The sequence below is a fragment of the Saccopteryx leptura genome, chromosome 8, assembly GCF_036850995.1.
Source record: "Saccopteryx leptura isolate mSacLep1 chromosome 8, mSacLep1_pri_phased_curated, whole genome shotgun sequence".
NCBI lineage: Eukaryota > Metazoa > Chordata > Mammalia > Chiroptera > Emballonuridae > Saccopteryx > Saccopteryx leptura.
In genome coordinates, this window is record NC_089510.1 from 57,878,385 (window position 1) to 57,895,754 (window position 17,370).

Genomic DNA, 17,370 nt, shown 5'->3' on the forward strand with positions numbered 1-17,370 from the left:
AAAATCTTTGGAATGGACCGATGCTGGGTATGTGAGTTTGCCAGGGAATGACCTAGGCCCAGGGAGAGGTATGGAGGCATTGTAGAGTATAACTGAAGTAGAGGAGGAAGGCGAGGCAGGTGGATACCAACAGTCTGGGAGAGAAAAAGGGTCCTGGGGGTTTAGAGATGTAAAGTGACTATGTGGGAGTGAGCAGAGGAAACATTCAACATTGAACTTGTGCACGGAATGGTCTGGGTGAGATAAGGCAGGAACAATTAAGGACTTCCTAAAGTGACATATTTTGAGACAGAGATAAATGTTTTCCCTATGTGAATGGCACCACCTCCCACCAGTCACCCAAACGTGAAACATGGAGTCACCCTAAAGTTTAACCTTCTTTCCTTTTCCTTCCTTACTTTCAGTTGGCAATTAGATTCTTTCATTTGTATTTCTTAAATATCTCTTAATCACAATTGCCTTGGTTGAAAACCTCAAAATTGATTACAGGATTTAATCGCAGTCCTGAGCTCTACCCCTTTGCCCCACACTCCTTAAAATTCAAATTAGATCACATCATTTCCAGGCTTAAATTCCAATGGTTTCTCACGCTAAGATACAAATTCTTCAGCATGGCATGCAAGGTCTTTTGTATCTGGTCACTGTTTACCTCTGTTCGCCTCTTTAGTCACATAGTTCCCTGTAATTAAAGATCCTTGGAAAGACATTCCTCACCTTCTGTTGGATCTTATTTTTTTTGAGATTCCTCATATTTACAGATATGAGAACCCTATTTCCTTCCCCAGGAGAAATGAATGTTTAAGTATGCACGGCTAGTGTGCATACTCCTGGCCTCTTTGGTGCTTCCTCCTTTGGTTTGAAAGCTCTAGAAACAAAACACTGTTTCACCTGTTACCTCAGAGCCTACTGGAGGGTCTGGCTATGCTAAGTGGATCTTATTGAATGAAAGACTAAGTGCATGTTGAAATCACCTTAATTAATGGAGTTGGGTGGAGGACTGTGAATCAGAGTCCAAAGTTCTGGATGAATGTGAGAGTTTAATAGCTGTGTTTTACGAGGCCAAGCCATCAACATTCTTTTAGAGAACCTGCCTTGTCTGCTAGTCAGCTGTCTTACAGCCCCCATCCCTAACCCCATTCCTGTACAAACGACTAATTTGAATGATCCCACCCCACTATTGGGCTTGATGGGGACCTGTGTGACCAGTCATGAAAAGATGAGCTGGGTTAATCAGGTTTTCTGGGATCTGGGGATTGGGAGACAGATTAAAGTGATAATCTCCAGGAGCATAGGTTAAAAGGATACATCAAGAATTGTCAAGAAATACATAGCAGAAATTGCAGAGTAGCTCTGAAATGTGACACTTTGGGATTTCTACTCTATTCCACTTTTAATATTTCTTAATTTAGAACATATCTGCGTGACCTGTGGTGGCGCAGTGGATAAAGTGTCGACCTGGAAATGCTGAGGTCGCCGGTTCGAAACCCTGGGCTTGCCTGGTCAAGGCACATATGGGAGTTGATGCTTCCAGCTCCTCCCCCCTGTCTCTCTCTCCTCTCTCTCTCCTCTCTAAGAAAAAAAAAAAAAAAAAAAAGAACATATCTTACCATTGACACCCTGTAAAGCTTGCTTTTCATGGGACAGAGAAGAAAAATTGTGAAATTGCTGTTGTTAAATGGGTGTATGTAAATTTAGCCATCCACAGAAAAATGTTTATTTGATAATTAGCTTAGTTATTTTTTAATTGCTGGTGTCATGCAGCTGAATTTTAATTTGGCATCTTCCAAAAGGTTACACACAGATTAGTTGTTGGTGCATCAGGAATGCAATTAAATGTAGAAACAGCCAACTCTATCCTAATTTGACATGTTAGTTACAAATCTAGAAGAGGTTAGCCTGATTAACTGAAGTGTCTGAGGATACAATGTTGAACTACCAACAGTTTCTAGTTATCAAGAGAAGCTGTATGGATTCTAGGAATATGCAATTCAATTAAAAAAGAGAAACCAAGTTTATAACCAAAGAAGATACATTCACAAAGCTTGTATAGCTTTTGAAATATCTGAAAATTATACTGTTAATTCCTAAAGGTGCTAAAGAGATCAAGATATAACCATAAATTATGAAAAGCAACAAGCCATCATGCTATAGTTAGCCAGATGGTCAAAAGGTTATATAAGACGTTAGGTAGTATAAGTGAGAAGGCTTGAAATTTAAGCACTGATTATGGCACTGAAGAAGAAGGTGGTACAATTATGATAATACTCAACATTTACTGAATGATTACTAAATCCAGGGAGTTTGCCTCCAGACTCTCTCAGAGCCATTCTGCTGTTAGGACACCCTAAGTGTGCATGTTTATGGATAGGCCTATGCTTTCTAGGCTTGGTTTAGAAGGTATTCATTTAAATATAATGTATCTTTGGTGCAAGTGTTGCAAGTTGAAGTGAGCTTGATTTTCAGAACCTTATCATCTTAGAACTGGCGAAACCTACGGAAAGAAAGGTGTCAGTAAGGACGGTCTGTGGATTTGAGAACGGTTCCTTCACACAAAACACTCTTCCTCTCATACTTGCCTGGATTCTTGTGATCTTTCTATGTTCACCCTAAATGTCAGCTCCTTCATGAAGTAGTCTCTGGTTATATAAAAAAATATACATGGGAAACATTTTAAATTATCAAGCGATGAAGCCAATATCTGAAAGATTTCATCATTAACTTTTACTCACTCTCTCTTCCTGGTCTCAGTTTCTTTAAAATGAAAGGAAGAGGTGGCTTAGCCTATCTCTTCCTTTTATAATTTCTTCTCCTAACCTCTTCAGATTTCTGCCTAAATTGCCTTAAAAAGCAACTCTCCTTGCTCAAACCTGCAGTATGCGGCTCCTCCGCGTTGGCAGCTCAGCAGGGCGGGGCTGGAGAAGCAGGAGAGGCGGGGGCTTGGGGTGGGTGGGCAGCGCGGGGCGCAGCCACGTGACTTCCTTCCCAAGGAGCATCAGCTGCCAGCCTCCCAGCAACCGGTCCCGCCTGACGACGCCTGCGCATCGCAGTTGGCCCTCGAGAACGCATGTGGCAAGAAGGCACCCACGGTCGCTCTGCTCATTGGCTGGGGCTGTCGTCGCTCAGATGCGTTGCCGGGGCACCCACAGGCGGTGCTGCCGGAAGCCCCTCCCTCTGGCCGCTGGGTTTGTGGCTGGCTGGCCGAGACTGTCACTCCCAGGCCATTTCCCTGAGGCCGGCGCTGTGCTGGGGGTGGGAGGAAGAGGGGCCGGACTGGGGCCTGACTAGCCGTCGCTGCTGCCGCCTTCATCACGGCTGCTATGACCCTCGGGCGAGGCACCCTGCTCAGCTCCGCGCAGCGCTAGTGGCGGCCGTGCGCCCGCCGTAGCCGTCTGGGTACCCAGCGCGGTCGCTCCCGCGGCTCCTTAGGCTCGTCCAGCGCCGCCGGCAAGGCGAGGCGGAGGCAGAGGCAGGATGAAGATGATGGTGGATTTCGAGGAGTGTCTGAAGGACTCGCCCCGCTTCAGGTAACTGGCACGGTCGCCGGCGCTGGGCCGGCGTCACACCGGACTTGCCTACCCCGGTGGTGAGGGTGTTAAAGCCGGCGCGCGGAGGGCCCCGCAGCCCGCGCCTTCCGACGGGGCGAGCGGCCGTTGTCACCGCTCCCTACCCGGCGGGGCACTGCAGTCCCGGCCGACCCATCTTGAGCTGCGAGGCTGGCCAGGGGAGGGACGTTGCCTCCTCGTCCCTCTTCCTCGCCCTCTGCCCGGGACGAAGCACCCCAGAGGCCGGGTGCACCCGCTCTGCCCCGGGGAGTGGAGTGCAGCCGCGTCCTCGAACACTCGTGCCCTTTTCTGGCGCGCGCTCTCGTCCCCTTCCTCTTGCAGCTCATCCTTTCCCCTTCCTTCCGCTCCCTCTTGGTTTCCTCCCCCACCCCACCCCCTCTTTAAGCGGGCTGCGGGGCACCCTCTCGCCGTTCACTGAGTTCCTCTTTGCGCTTTCCGCTCCCCTTACCGGGTGGAGGAAGTAGTGAGGGGCGAACGGGGACGTCGACTTCTGTTGCTGGCGTATCCCCTGCAGAGGGGCTCTCTGGGAGGCGCTGGCGGGTGATTTGCACCGGGGTCGGGTGGGAGCGCTTTGACCGACCACATTCTGTCGAATCGGGTCCGATACTCTGTGTTGCTTTACACTTAAGCCTTTCGAAGGGGGCATCGCTGTCGAGAAGGTTTGAGGGGCGAGGAGTAAAAGAAATCCTATATCTCTGTTTTGAGAACGGAAGTAGGAGGGCTGTGAAGATGACATTTCTGTGCCTCTTCCAGCTGCGTCGGCCCCGGGAGGGCCCCGGATCACAGTCGGATCCTCCCAGAGGATCTGTCACACAGACAGATGTAGTGGCACTCGGATTCTCATGGGCTGCCCTCCCTCCCGTGTGAGGAGCGACAGTCCTGAGGGTGTCCAGAGTACATGCTCTTGTTGCCGTTTCGGGGCATCATAGGAAACTCCTGAATTGTTTTTGGAAAGTGGAGTTTTGCTAGGTTGTATTTTACAGTGCATTTTCAGGACCAGGACCGCCCTTAGGCCTTAAAAAAATAAGGTCTTAAAACTTATGTTAGTTAGTGACCTTTTTTGAAAGCTTCCCCAGATCATTGCGGGTGGAGGGTGGTCATGGTGGTGGTGGTGATAGTGACTCTGTGTGTGTGTGTGTGTGTGTGTGTGTTCGCTCTCCAGGCCAAACCTACGTTGTAAATTCTTGCATCCTCACTGTCTGGGAACTAACTGTTCTCATCCTGATAAGATTATCACTGTTAATTAGATTTTCCGTTTTTATTTGTTTGGTTTGTTTTTTTTTTTCAGTAAAAAGCAAACTATTGTAAAACTAAGGCACTCCTACTTCTAAGAGGAAATTTAAGAACATTTTCTGGTTTTGACCTTTTTGTTTTGTTAATTTTATTTGGAGCTTAGGGCTGTTGCTTGTAAATGCTGCACCTGGTTTGACTGCTGTTGTTGGTATTAGTTTTTAAAACTTTCATTTTCTGCCTTAATTGAAGAACTCAGGAGACACAAATGGATTGTGCAGGAGAGCTATACTGCTTTTTGAAATTTTTATTAATATGAATGAGCTTTTTTTTTTTTTTACAGAGACAGAGAGAGTCAGAGAGAGGGATAGATAGGGAGAGACAAACATGAACAGAGAGATGAGAAGCATCAATTATTAGTTTTTCGTTTTGACACCTTACTTGTTCACTGATTGCTTTCTCATATGTGCCTTGACCGTGGGCCTTCAGCAGACAGAGTAACCCCTTGCTAGCTGGTGAACTTTGCTCAAACCAGATGAGCCCACACTCAAGCTGGCGACTCAGGGTCTCAAACCTGGGTCCTCTGCCTCCCAGTTCGATGCTCTATCCACTGCACCACTACCTGGTCAGGCAGAATGAGCTATTTTTTTTTTTTTAAATAAAATTTTATTTTAATGGGGTGACATCAATAAATCAGGGTACATACATTCAAAGAAAACATTTCCAGGTTATCTTGTCATTTAGTTCTGTTGCATACCCATCACCCGAAGCGAGATCATCCTCCGCCACCCTCCATCCAGTACTCAGAATGAGCTATTTTTTAAAAATACGGCAATCACAGCTCTTTTCTCCTAGAGAATATGGTTTTGTGCTCAGTTTCTTCCACATTTTAAATTTGAATTTTTAAAAACGTTGGCCCCAGCCGGTTGGCTCAGTGGTAGAGCATCAGTGGGGCAGGTAGATGTCCCGTTGGAATCTGACAGGGCACACAGGAGAAGCACCCATCAGCTTCTCCCCCCTCCCCCCTCTTGTGTCTCTCTCTCTCTTTCCCTCCTGCAGCCATGGTTCGATTGGAGCAAACTGGCTCTGGTCGCTGAGGATGGCTCCTTGGCCTCCCCCTCAGGCTCAAAGAAGAGCTGGGTTGCTGAGCAATGGAACAAGCCCCAGATGGGCAGAGCATCACCCCCTAGTGGGCTTGCCAGTGGATCCTGGTTCGGGTGCATGTGGGAGTCTGTCTCTGCCTCCACGCCTCTCACTGAATAAAAAAAAAAATGTTGAGAGAAGTGACTTGGAAAGCTTGAACCACACTGGTGTTGGTCACAAACCATGTGATAATCTTTATTTTTGAAACAAAGGAATCATTGAATATAAAATCAGAGGTAAAGATACCGATTAAATTGTATGGAATATTATAGTGAAGTTTTATTAAATTTGAATATAATATTTTAATTATGATATTAGAGATTTTCAGGAGTTGTTTCCAGTATTCCACATTTATTATTGGCTGCAATTTGGAAAAAAACCCCCAAGATTCAAAGAACTTCAATATCTTGTATATATTTTTGGGTCTAGCCTAGATTTGCTATAGGGAAGAATAAAAAGAAATAAGTCTCATCACTTTTATTTCTAATTTTTAATTTTTCTATAATCTCATTACTTAAATAGGATTCTATATTTCAGAAGTCTTTTTATTCCCATGCTTTATGTGTAAGAGAAATTAAGAGTTCTCCGTATTTTTATTAGTGATATATTGAAACTTTCATGATGAAACAAGATTTGTGAGGGCTGGGCTTGTTTTTTTAATAACAAGTTTGCTTCCCTATTTATTCTTTGTAGTGTTCTGATCAGTTGTGCTGTTTTTAAGTTAATACTTATTTTTATTTTAATTCACAAATGAATATTGTTGCATTTAAGTCTGGCATGTGGACATAATGGCCTTGGCTGCTGTAGAATTAATGCAAAAGGCAGATCTTGCTGAAGAAAAATTTCACCAGTGTTCCAGCTTTAATCATTAATTTTCCTGTTGAATTGATAAGGAAAACTGGAGGAGGATTAGTTAAAATAGGGGGAGAAGGATCTTGTAATTCCAACAATGTCTAGTTATTTGAATAAAGTCAGTGGTTATTTTTACATGCCAATGAACTTTTTTCCCTTTAGATTAGAAGGCACATTTCATTGTGTAATTTTCGGTTGCCTTTTTAGTTTTTAAAAAACCCTTCTAGCTTGACCTGTGGTGGTGCTGTGGGTAAAGCATTTGACCAGGAATGTTGAGGTTGTGGGTTCGAAATCCTTGGCATGCCTGATTAAGGCACATATGGGAAGCAACTACTAGGAGTTGATGCTTCCTGTTCCTCCCTACCCCCTTCCTCTCTCTAAAAATCAATAAATAAAGTCTTAAAAAAAAAACAACCCTCTAAAGGCCAAAATCTTGTTCACCTAAAAATCTACAAGAAAGAAATATGTCTAACTGTACTTAAAATTTTTTAAAAGTTTATTTTATTGATTTAGAGAGAGAGTAAGGGGGAGAGAGACAGAGACAGGCAGATAGGAACATTACTCTCTTCCTTTATGTGCCCTGAGCTATCAGGTCAGGGCCTATTATTTTATTTTATTTTTTTACCAAAGGCAGACAAAGATATCACAAGAAAACTACAATCCAATATTCCTTATGAATACAGATACAAAGTTCTTCAACAAAATATTAATAAACCATATATAGTAACTTATAAAAAGGATTATGTACCATGACCAAATGGGATTTTTATCCCATGTATGCAAAAATAAATGTAATATACAATATTAATAAAACAAATGACAAAAACTATATAATCATTATAATAGATGCAGAGAAAGCCTTTGATCAAATCCAGTTCTTAATAACTGAGAGTAGAGAACTTTATCATCTTGATAAAGGACATCTATAAATACTCTTAGGTAGTATCATACTTAATGGAAAAAGACTAAAAATTTTCCTCTAAAATCAGGAACAAGAAATACACTCTTCACTTCTATTCAACAATGTAGTGGAAGTTGTAGCCAGAGAATTAAGCAAGAATGAAAAATAAAAGGCATTTGTGTAAGAAAATAAGTAGTGATATCTCCATTTTAGATTATATAGTTTCTATATAGAAAATCTTAAGTAACCTACAAAAACCAGTTAGAATAGAACTAATAAGTTCAGCAAGGTTCAGGATACAACTTAGTGTACAAAAGTCATTTGTATATATACTAGCAAACACATCACTTCCATTTAACAGTGGCATCAAAAAAGAATAAAATACTTAGGAATAAATTTAACCAAAGAAGTGTAAGACTTGTACACTGAAAACTATGTAACATCATTTAAAGAAATTAAAGATCTAAATAAATGGAAAAAACATTTCATGTTTATGGGTTAGAATGTTGTTAAGATGACAATACTCCTAAAATTGATCTGTATACAGAACACAAACCCTATTAACATTCCAGCTGGTTTCTTTCAAGATCGACAAATTTATCCTAAAATTGACATGAAAATGCAGGTGACCCACTGTTGGGCAGATAAAATGTATTATGCTCACTTTGTTAAAGAGGCCGTTGCCCAGGTGGTATTAATGTGTGTTGGGGTGGGCTAAAGGCAGGCAGAATCCTTGTAGCCTGGGGCTTGGTTTTGGGTTAAGCCTTTCCTACCCTTTTTGGTGTAAGGTGGTACAATCCTATCATGCCTCAGAGAAGTGACTTTGTATTAGAGACTTCCCTATTATGTATATTGGATTAAGGGTTTGCATTTCTACACTATAAAATGGGAACGGAGCGGGAGTTTGGCTCTTGGTTCCTGAGATTAGCAAGAGAGAGCAGAGGAGAGCAGAAGGAGGCCACGTGGAGTAGGCCAGGAAAAGCAGCCAAGATGGTGGAGTGCTGAGTGAGATGCCAGTTTGTGTAGAGTTTGTATCTGGGATAAGGAAGCAGATGGGGAACTGAGGAGAAGAAGGCTGGTGAGCTAGAAACCTTTGATTCTAGGAAACTCGGATAAGTCAGTGGCTTTATGAGCACTGAATGTGACTGGGTTTTGGAGCCCAGTGTGTGTTTTTACTTGCCCGCCGGGTGCAAGGTAGGATTAAAGGCTATGGCCCATCAGTTTTTGGCTCCGCTGTTTCTTTACCGACTGTCCGAATCCAATGCGAACCTGCAAGGGCCGGGCTGCTGTGATAGTGGCCCTGGCCCTGATTACTGGCTTTACATTTGGCGTAGTCGGCAGGATTCGATACAGATTGGCAAGGAGCCTTTGAGTGGTGGAGTAGAGGACTGGCTAGTGTTAGGGTTCCCCATGGCTGTCCTCTTGGGGATCGTAGGCTGGCTGACCTTTACAGCCATGCGTGAGGAAACCGAGAGCTCTGTGGAAGAGGCCGCCCGGGACCTGCAAACCGAGCAGCGGAAGGAGATGGAGCAAACGCAGGAGAAACTGATGCTGACCCTGGAGCTGGAGAAAATGCTGGAGGAGGCCGACCAGGTGTTCGAGATTCGCCTGGAAATGGAGCAAACGCTGGAGGATTCAGAGGTTCGTGAGTTGCAGCTTGCCCTGGATGTTGCGGAGAGCCAGCAGCGGCAGGAGGCCAGGGCTGAGGCTGAGACTGAGGCTGAAGCCAAGTCCTAGCTGCAAGGTCTGCAGAGCAGAAGGCGGCAGCCTGGGGCTTGAGCCTGGCAGCAGGAGCTGGTGTTTTCAGTTCCTCTTTGGAGGATGAGGAGAATCGGACTGGAGTTGTGATCTGCAGTCTCCAGAAGATGGAAGCCCAGCTGGAAGGAGCACCTACTGCGGCCCCGGTAGGTCTGCGATTTTGGGAAATAGGGCTGGACATGCTTTCCGGAGCAGAGATGGAAATGCTGACTGCCATTGCCACGTGCCCCTCTTTGGGACAGTGTAAAACCTGCCAGGACGGCAGGAATGAGGGGGGTGGCTGATGACCCACGTGCGTGGACTGATTTCCTGGACTACAACCGGAGTGGGCATTGGCTCCTTTGTTGGATGGACTTTCGGATTACGGATTTTGGACAATGTAAAATACCCTGATGGGGGTGGGGGGTAGCTTTGCTGGAAGCACTCCCCTACCCCGGGAAGCTTTTCCCGTGGCTAGAAAGAAGACCGAGGACATTTTGCGCTTTGGGCTAAGTGCTCAGAGACTGGTGAAATGTACCTTTGTAATTGTTGAAACTGTATGATTTTTGCTGTTGTAATCTGTGTAATGTTCTAATTTCCTTGCACAGGAATGCTGGTGATGTAAATTGTGGGTAGTAAAGTGAGCATAGGGGTGGATTGTTGGGCAGATAAAATGTATTATGCTCACTTTGTTAAATAGGCCGTTGCCCAGGTGGTATTAATGTGTGTTGAGGTGGGCTAAAGGCAGGCAGAATCCTTGTAGCCTGGGGCTTGGTTTTGGGTTAAGCCTTTCCTACCCTTTTTGGTGTAAGGTGGTACAATCCTATCATGCCTCAGAGAAGTGACTTTGTATTAGAGACTTCCCTATTATGTATATTGGATTAAGGGTTTGCATTTCTACACTATAAAATGGGAACGGAGCGGGAGTTTGGCTCTTGGTTCCTGAGATTAGCAAGAGAGAGCAGAGGAGAGCAGAAGGAGGCCACGTGGAGTAGGCCAGGAAAAGCAGCCAAGATGGTGGAGTGCTGAGTGAGATGCCAGTTTGTGTAGAGTTTGTATCTGGGATAAGGAAGCAGATGGGGAACTGAGGAGAAGAAGGCTGGTGAGCTAGAAACCTTTGATTCTAGGAAACTCGGATAAGTCAGTGGCTTTATGAGCACTGAATGTGACTGGGTTTTAGAGCCCAGTGTGTGTTTTTACTTGCCCGCCGGGTGCAAGGTAGGATTAACGGCTATGGCCCATCAGTTTTTGGCTCCGCTGTTTCTTTACCGACTGTCCGAATCCAATGCGAACCTGCAAGGGCCGGGCTGCTGTGATAGTGGCCCTGGCCCTGATTACTGGCTTTACACCCACAATAGAAAAAACAATGCTGAGAAAGACGAACAAAGTTGGAGGATTCACTTCCCAATTTAAAAACTTGCTACAGGCCCTGTTGGCTCAGCTGTAGAGCATCAGCCTGGCATGTGGAAATCCCAGGTTTGATTCCAGGTCAGGGTACACAGGAGAAGCCACTATCTGCTTCTTCACCCCTTCCTCTCTTCTTTTTTTCTCTCTCTCCCCCTCCACAGCCACGGCTGTAGTGCTTTGAGCAAGTTGGCCCCAGGCTGAGGATGGCTCTGTGGCTTTGCCTCAGGCACAAAAATAGCGGGAGCATCAGCTCCAGACTGGAGTTGCTGGGTGAATCCTGGTCTGGGCACATGCATGAGTCTGTTTTTCTGCCTCCCTGCCTCTCACAAAAAAAACAAACAAACCCAAACACCCCCCCCCAAACAAATCAAAACAAAACAAAACTTACTACAAAGTTATTATAGTCAAGACAGTGTGGTACTGGCATAACTGAAATATTGATCAATGGATTAGAATTGAGAATTCAGAAACAAATTATTATATTTATGTAAATCAGTATTTGATAAGGATGCCATTTAAAAAATTGTTTATTGATTTTGGCGAGAGGAACGGATAGAAAGAGACAGAGACAGGAACATAGATTTGTTCCTGTATGTGCCCTGACCTTGGATAGAACCGGGAACCTCTGCATTTTGGGAGAATGCTCTCCAACCAAGCTATCTGGGCTGATAAGGATGCCATTATATTCAGTTTTGAAAGAATAGACTTTTAAACAAATGGTGCTGGAATAACTTGAGATCCACATAAAAAAGAATGAAGTTAGATCCCTACACCATATGCAAAATTAACTAAAAATGGATCATAGACCTAAATGTAAGAGCTAAAATTATAACATTTTCAGAAGAAAACATAGGAGTAAATCTTTGTGATGTTGAATTAGGCAATAGTTTCTTTGATATGATGCCCTAAAGTGGGTTTTCGGATACTAGTCCACAAAGAGTTTCATACCTGTCTATGAAAGAGTTAACCACCCTGATGTTGTATGAATAGTATAAGCCCAGTGATCTTAGTTGAATTTGCTTATGCTCAGGGTGTTTGCCACTTACAGCCTATATCACTGATGAAAATGCTATTGAGATTGTCTTAGATATCTGTGGAACTTGTAGGCTCATTTGAACAACCATTTGCACCATGTACAAATCATGCGCAACAGGCAAAAAATATTCAGATAAACTTATGTAGTATTCAATGGATCGTACATGTGGAGTTTGGTAATCAAGCACCAGATTGTACTGTGTCACACTGTTATGCATGATAAGATAAAACTTGATTCGTTGTGTGTTTTTGTTTTTTGGCCAATGAGATCACCAGTTCCCAAGTGTAAAAAGGCTGAAAACCATTGCCCTAAAGTACAAACAACCAGAAAAAAAAATTAATAAATTGCATTTCACCAAAATTTAAAACTTTGGGTTTCAGAGAACATGACATTGGTTCCCACATCAGTTTCTACTCCAGTATCCACCTGTTTGTTTCTTCACTTTTTTGGGCACAGTTTGGCCAGTGACTTTACTGCTTTGAAGAGTTGATTTTTCTTTGTTTAGCATTTTACTTGTTAGGATGGAGTGGTAACTTCTAAGTTCCTTACATGGTGATCCAGAAAACTCAGTGTGGTTATATTTTTAATTTTTCTGTTAATGATGTTTGAGCACTTTAAAAAGTATTCATTGGCCATCTGAATATCTTTTGTGAGATTCCTCTCCTACCTTTCGCCCATTAAAAAAATGAGTTTTATTTTTGAATTGAAGTGCTTTATATATTCTGAACACATGAGTATGTATGTCAGATACATGTTTTACGACTGTTTTATAACTATTTCCTTTCCATTTTTTAAAAATAGATTTTTCTTAGGGAAGCTGGAGCAAAAAACTCTTTCTTGAAAGGGGATTTGACACATCATATGTTCTGTCATTACCACAAGGTGACTGCAAACCAGTCGCTCAAAAAAACCCATTTGTCCAGTGATCAGCAACATTCCCTTACACCTTCTCCAAATCCTGCTGCTCAAGCTTCCTTGGAAAGAATGAAATTTTATGCCATAATAATAAAAGATAAATCCAAATTACTAATCCTGAAAAAATAGATTTTATTTTTTAGAGGACTTTTAGGTTCACAGCAAAATAGGGAGGAAGATACAGAAATTTTCTATGTATTCTTTATCCCCACACCTGCTTAGCCTACCCCATTATCAACATCCCTTGTGAAAGAGGTACATTTTTTTTTTTTTTTGTATTTTTCTGAAGTTGGAAACAGGAAGGCAGTCAGACAGACTCCTGCATGCACCTGACTGGGATCCACCCAGCATGCCCACCAGGGGGCGATGCTCTGCCCATCTGGGGCGTTGCTCTGTTGCAACCAGAGCCATTCTAGTGCCTGAGGCAGAGGCCATACAGCCATCCTCAGCGCTCAGGCCAACTTTGCTCCAATAGAGCCTTGGCTGCGGGAGGGGAAGAGAGAGACAGAGAGGAAGGAGAGGGGGATGGGTGGGGAAGCAGATGGGCGCCTCTCCTGTGTGCCCTGGCCGGGAATCGAACCCAGGACTCCTGCATACCAGGCCGACGCTCTACCACTGAGCCAACCGTCCAGGGCACATTTTATTTTTTTTTTAAGATTTTATTTATTGATTTTACAGAGAAGAGGGGGAGCAAAAAGTATCAACTCATAATTGCCTCACCTTAGTTGTTCACGATTGCTTATTATACGTGCCTTTTCTGGGCAAGCCCAGGGTTTTGAACTGGCAACCTCAGTGTTCCAGGTCCACTGTGCCACCACAGGTCAGACCAGAGGTACATTTCTTATTTTTTTAAAATTTTGACAGAGAGAGTCAGAGATAGGGACAGATAGGGACAGACAGACAGGAAGAGAGAAAGATGAAAAGCATCAATTCTTTGTTGTGGCACCTTAGTTGTTCGTTGATTGCTATCTCTTATGTGCCTTGACTAGAGGGTACAGCAGAGCAAGTGACCCCTTGCTCAAGCCAGTGACCTTGTGCTCAAGCCAATGACCTTGGCTTCAATCCAGCGACCTTTGGGCTCAAGCCAGCGACCATGGGGGGGTCATATTTATGATCCCACGCTCAAGCCAGTGACCCTGCGCTCAAGCCGGTGAGTCTGTACTCAGGCTGATGAGCCTGTGCTCACCAAAGATGAGCCCGCGCAGAAGCCAGCGACCTTGGGGTTTCGAACCTGAGTCCTCCATATCCCAGTCCAACGCTCTATCCACTGCGCCACTGCCTGGTCAGGCCAGAGGTACATTTCTTACAATCAGTGAACCTACATTGATTGTACATCTTTATCACCCAAAGTCCATAGTTTGCATTAGGGTTCACATTTGGTGGTGTATATTTTATTGACTTTTGCAATATATAATGACACCTATTCACCATTATAGTATCTTATAGTATAGTTTCCTTGCCCTAAAAATCCTCTGTGCTCTGCCTAGTCCTCCCTCTCCCACTCCCACATCCCCAACTTCTGATGTGTATGCTCTTTTCATAGTTTTGCCTTTTTCAGAATGTCATATAACTGGAATCATACAGTATATAGCTTTTTCAGGTTGGCTTCTTTCACTTAGTAATAGACATTTAAGGTTCCAAGATGTTTTTTCATGGCTTGATAGCTTATTTCTTCTTAGCACTGAATAAATATTACATGGTCTGGATGTACCACAGTGTATATAACTATTTACTTAAGGACATCTTGGTTGTTTCCAAGTTCTGGCAATTATGAATAAAGTTGCTATATACATCTATATGCAGGTTTTTGTGTGGACTTAAGTTTTCAACTCATTTGATTAAATACCAACTAATGCAATTGCTGGGTTGTATGGAAAGAAAATATTTACTTTTATAAGAACCCCCCCAAACTGTCTTTCAAAGTGACAATGCCAATTTTATATTCCCACCATTCTCACCAGCAGTTGGTAGTGTCATTATTCTGGATTTTGGTCATTCTAATAGGTGTCTAGTCATGTCTCATTGTTTTAATTTGCATTTCTCTGTTGACATATGATGCAGAGCATCTTTTCATGTTCCTATTTGCCATCTATATACAGTATGTACCTTCTTTGGCAGTGTGCATGTTAAGGTCTTTGGCCCATTCTTTAAGTTGTTTTCTAGTTAGTTTTAGAGTTCTTTGTATAATTTAAGTAAGTTCTTTGATGTATTTTGCAAATATTTTTTCCAAGTCTATGGGTTGTCTTTTTAGTTGCTTCATTCCCTTTACTTCTTATATGGGGATTTCCTCTGTCTTTTCTATATTGGATTTGATTTTCATGTTGTCTTTTTTCATCCTGCATTCATGCATTTTGAGACATATGTCTTCATCATGGTTTTAATCATCATGAGATTCTGTGTTGTGAATCTTCTTGTTTCAAATTGGCTCCATTAGTGTACTTTGAAGACTTAGTTTTTGGTTTTCTCTGGTCTAATAAGTGTTAGTCGTTTTTTATCTGCCTTTCAGTTTCCAGAATTGTGTTGTCACTCTTACCTCCTCTATTCTTTGTCCTTGTGGATTAGCACTCCCTCCCTTCCTTTTTTTTTTTTTTCATTTTAATTGAGAGTTCTGAAGGAAATAGAGATAAATACTGTAGGTGTCATTCAATTTGTGATGTTTAACTGGGAGTTTCTGTGTTGTTGTTAGGCAAAGCATAATTTATACAGTAGAGTAGTCTTTTAGGGTAGTGAATATAAACTAAGTATGTGGCCTCTTGAGGAAGATTACCTGTTTGACTTCTATCTTTTCCAGTTACTGGTTGTGAGACCTTGGGAGGTTTCTTATTTTTTTCTCAGGCTCAATGAATGAGAACAAGATTGTATTATTGAGAAGTCATAATGCCTTTCACTTTCCCACTTAATGATGCTATTTCCCCTTCTTTCTCTTGTGTTCTTGAAGAGTAGATTGGATGTTTTAGTGTGGTGTTGGTTTTCCCATGCGGAAATAAACTGTTGGTTGGAAGCATCTAGAATGCATGAAGGATTCGGTATGTTACTTGGTCAAATGAAAGTCATCAGTGTTGTGGATGATGATATAGTGAAAGTAGATGGACAAACTTCAATCAGCTTTGTAGATCAATAAAGATTTTACAAAAGAGCCATGTATAGATTTTATGTTTAGACAGAGTATTTAAGAAGGTAGAGTAAGCAAAAGAATAGGAGGAAAACAAAACCCAAATTAGGACACAGTACCTTTAAGATTTGAATCTGAAATGATGTCAGAAAAGGGGATAGGTGAACTGAGAGGTCACAGAAGAAAACTACTGTGAGGAAATACATAGGTTTCTTTGAGATTACATAAAGTCTGTGTCCATTGAATTGTATCTAGAACAGTCTGGAGGTTAGACAGGTGAGAAGTAATGTGAGGTAAATATTTATAAACATTGAGATAAATGAATATATTGAATATGATGAGGAATATATTCCTATTTCAGAGATCAAGTTCCCACAGAAGGCATTGACTTCATTATATAATCTTATAGTAATTTGTACCTGAAGTAAATCAGGATTCTTTATTGAATATGGTCATTTTTTCCCTTTAACATTTTAATTTTCTGTGATGCTACAGACATATTCAAATTTAACTGTGATATTCTCCACTGCTTAAAAATGTATAGTTCAGTATTGAAGTATAAAATATAATAAAACAGTTTAATTCAAGGCAGGCATTAGAGAGTGGGCATTAGGATGATTAATATCAAGGATTTAACTTTATATATATTTTATGGTCATTGTAGACAAGGTATGAGCAGAGAGTGTATACTTTTTTTATTGACCTATGAACTTAGAGTTGATAAGATTAACCATTTTCATTTTTGCTGTTCTAGCCAGAAAGGTGTTCATTTTCTTTTCTTTCTTCTTTTCCAAGTGGGAGGAGGAGAGATAGTGAGACAGAATTCTGCATGCTCCCTGACCGGGATCCACCCAGCAATCCCCTTCTGTGGCCAATGGTCTGACCATCTGGGGTTGTGCTCACAACCAAGCTATTTTTAGTGCCTGAGGAAGAAGCTCCATGGAGCCATCCTTAGCGCTAGGGCCATGCGCTTGAACCAGTCAAGCCATGGCTGTGGGAGGAGAAGAGAGAGAGAGAGAGCGAGAAAGAGAGAGAAGGGGGCGGGGTGGAGAAGCAGATGGTTGCTTCTCCTGTGTGCCCTAACTGGGAATTGAACTTGGATATCCACATGCTGGGCTGATGCTCTACCACTGAGCAAACCAGCTAGGGCTTCATTTTTAAATAAACATAAATGTTTTTGCTGATTTTTAAAAAATGGTTTTTAGTGTGTTGATATACTTTTTTTTAAATTTAATTTTTAGTTTTCTGCTCATTGAGGTTTTATAATACCGAATTTTTTGCTCCATAAGACACACCTGACCATAAGACACACCTGGGCTTTTAAAGAGGAAAGTAAGAAAAAAATATTCTGAACCAAATGGTGTGTTAAAATTATATTTAATAAAATACTGTATTTTTTGCTCCATCAAACTCACGGGCATTTCCCCCTCCACTTTTGGGGAAAAAAAGTGCGACTTATGGAGCGAAAAATACA

General features: G+C 42.4%; 1 protein-coding gene across 3 annotated transcripts in view; it reads left to right on the forward strand.

Annotated features, from left to right (window-relative positions):
• Positions 1 to 3,184: 3,184 nt before the first annotated feature.
• Positions 3,185 to 17,370, forward strand: part of ACAP2 (ArfGAP with coiled-coil, ankyrin repeat and PH domains 2) — a 201,396-nt gene continuing 187,210 nt past the window's right edge. For 2 of the 3 annotated variants that reach the window (XM_066347902.1, XM_066347905.1), the window contains exon 1: positions 3,185 to 3,524. In XM_066347902.1, the coding sequence (XP_066203999.1) occupies positions 3,472 to 3,524 (53 nt within the window). In that variant the 5' untranslated portion in view covers positions 3,185 to 3,471. The remainder of the gene's footprint in view (positions 3,525 to 17,370) is intronic. The other variant, XM_066347903.1, reaches the window with a different exon arrangement.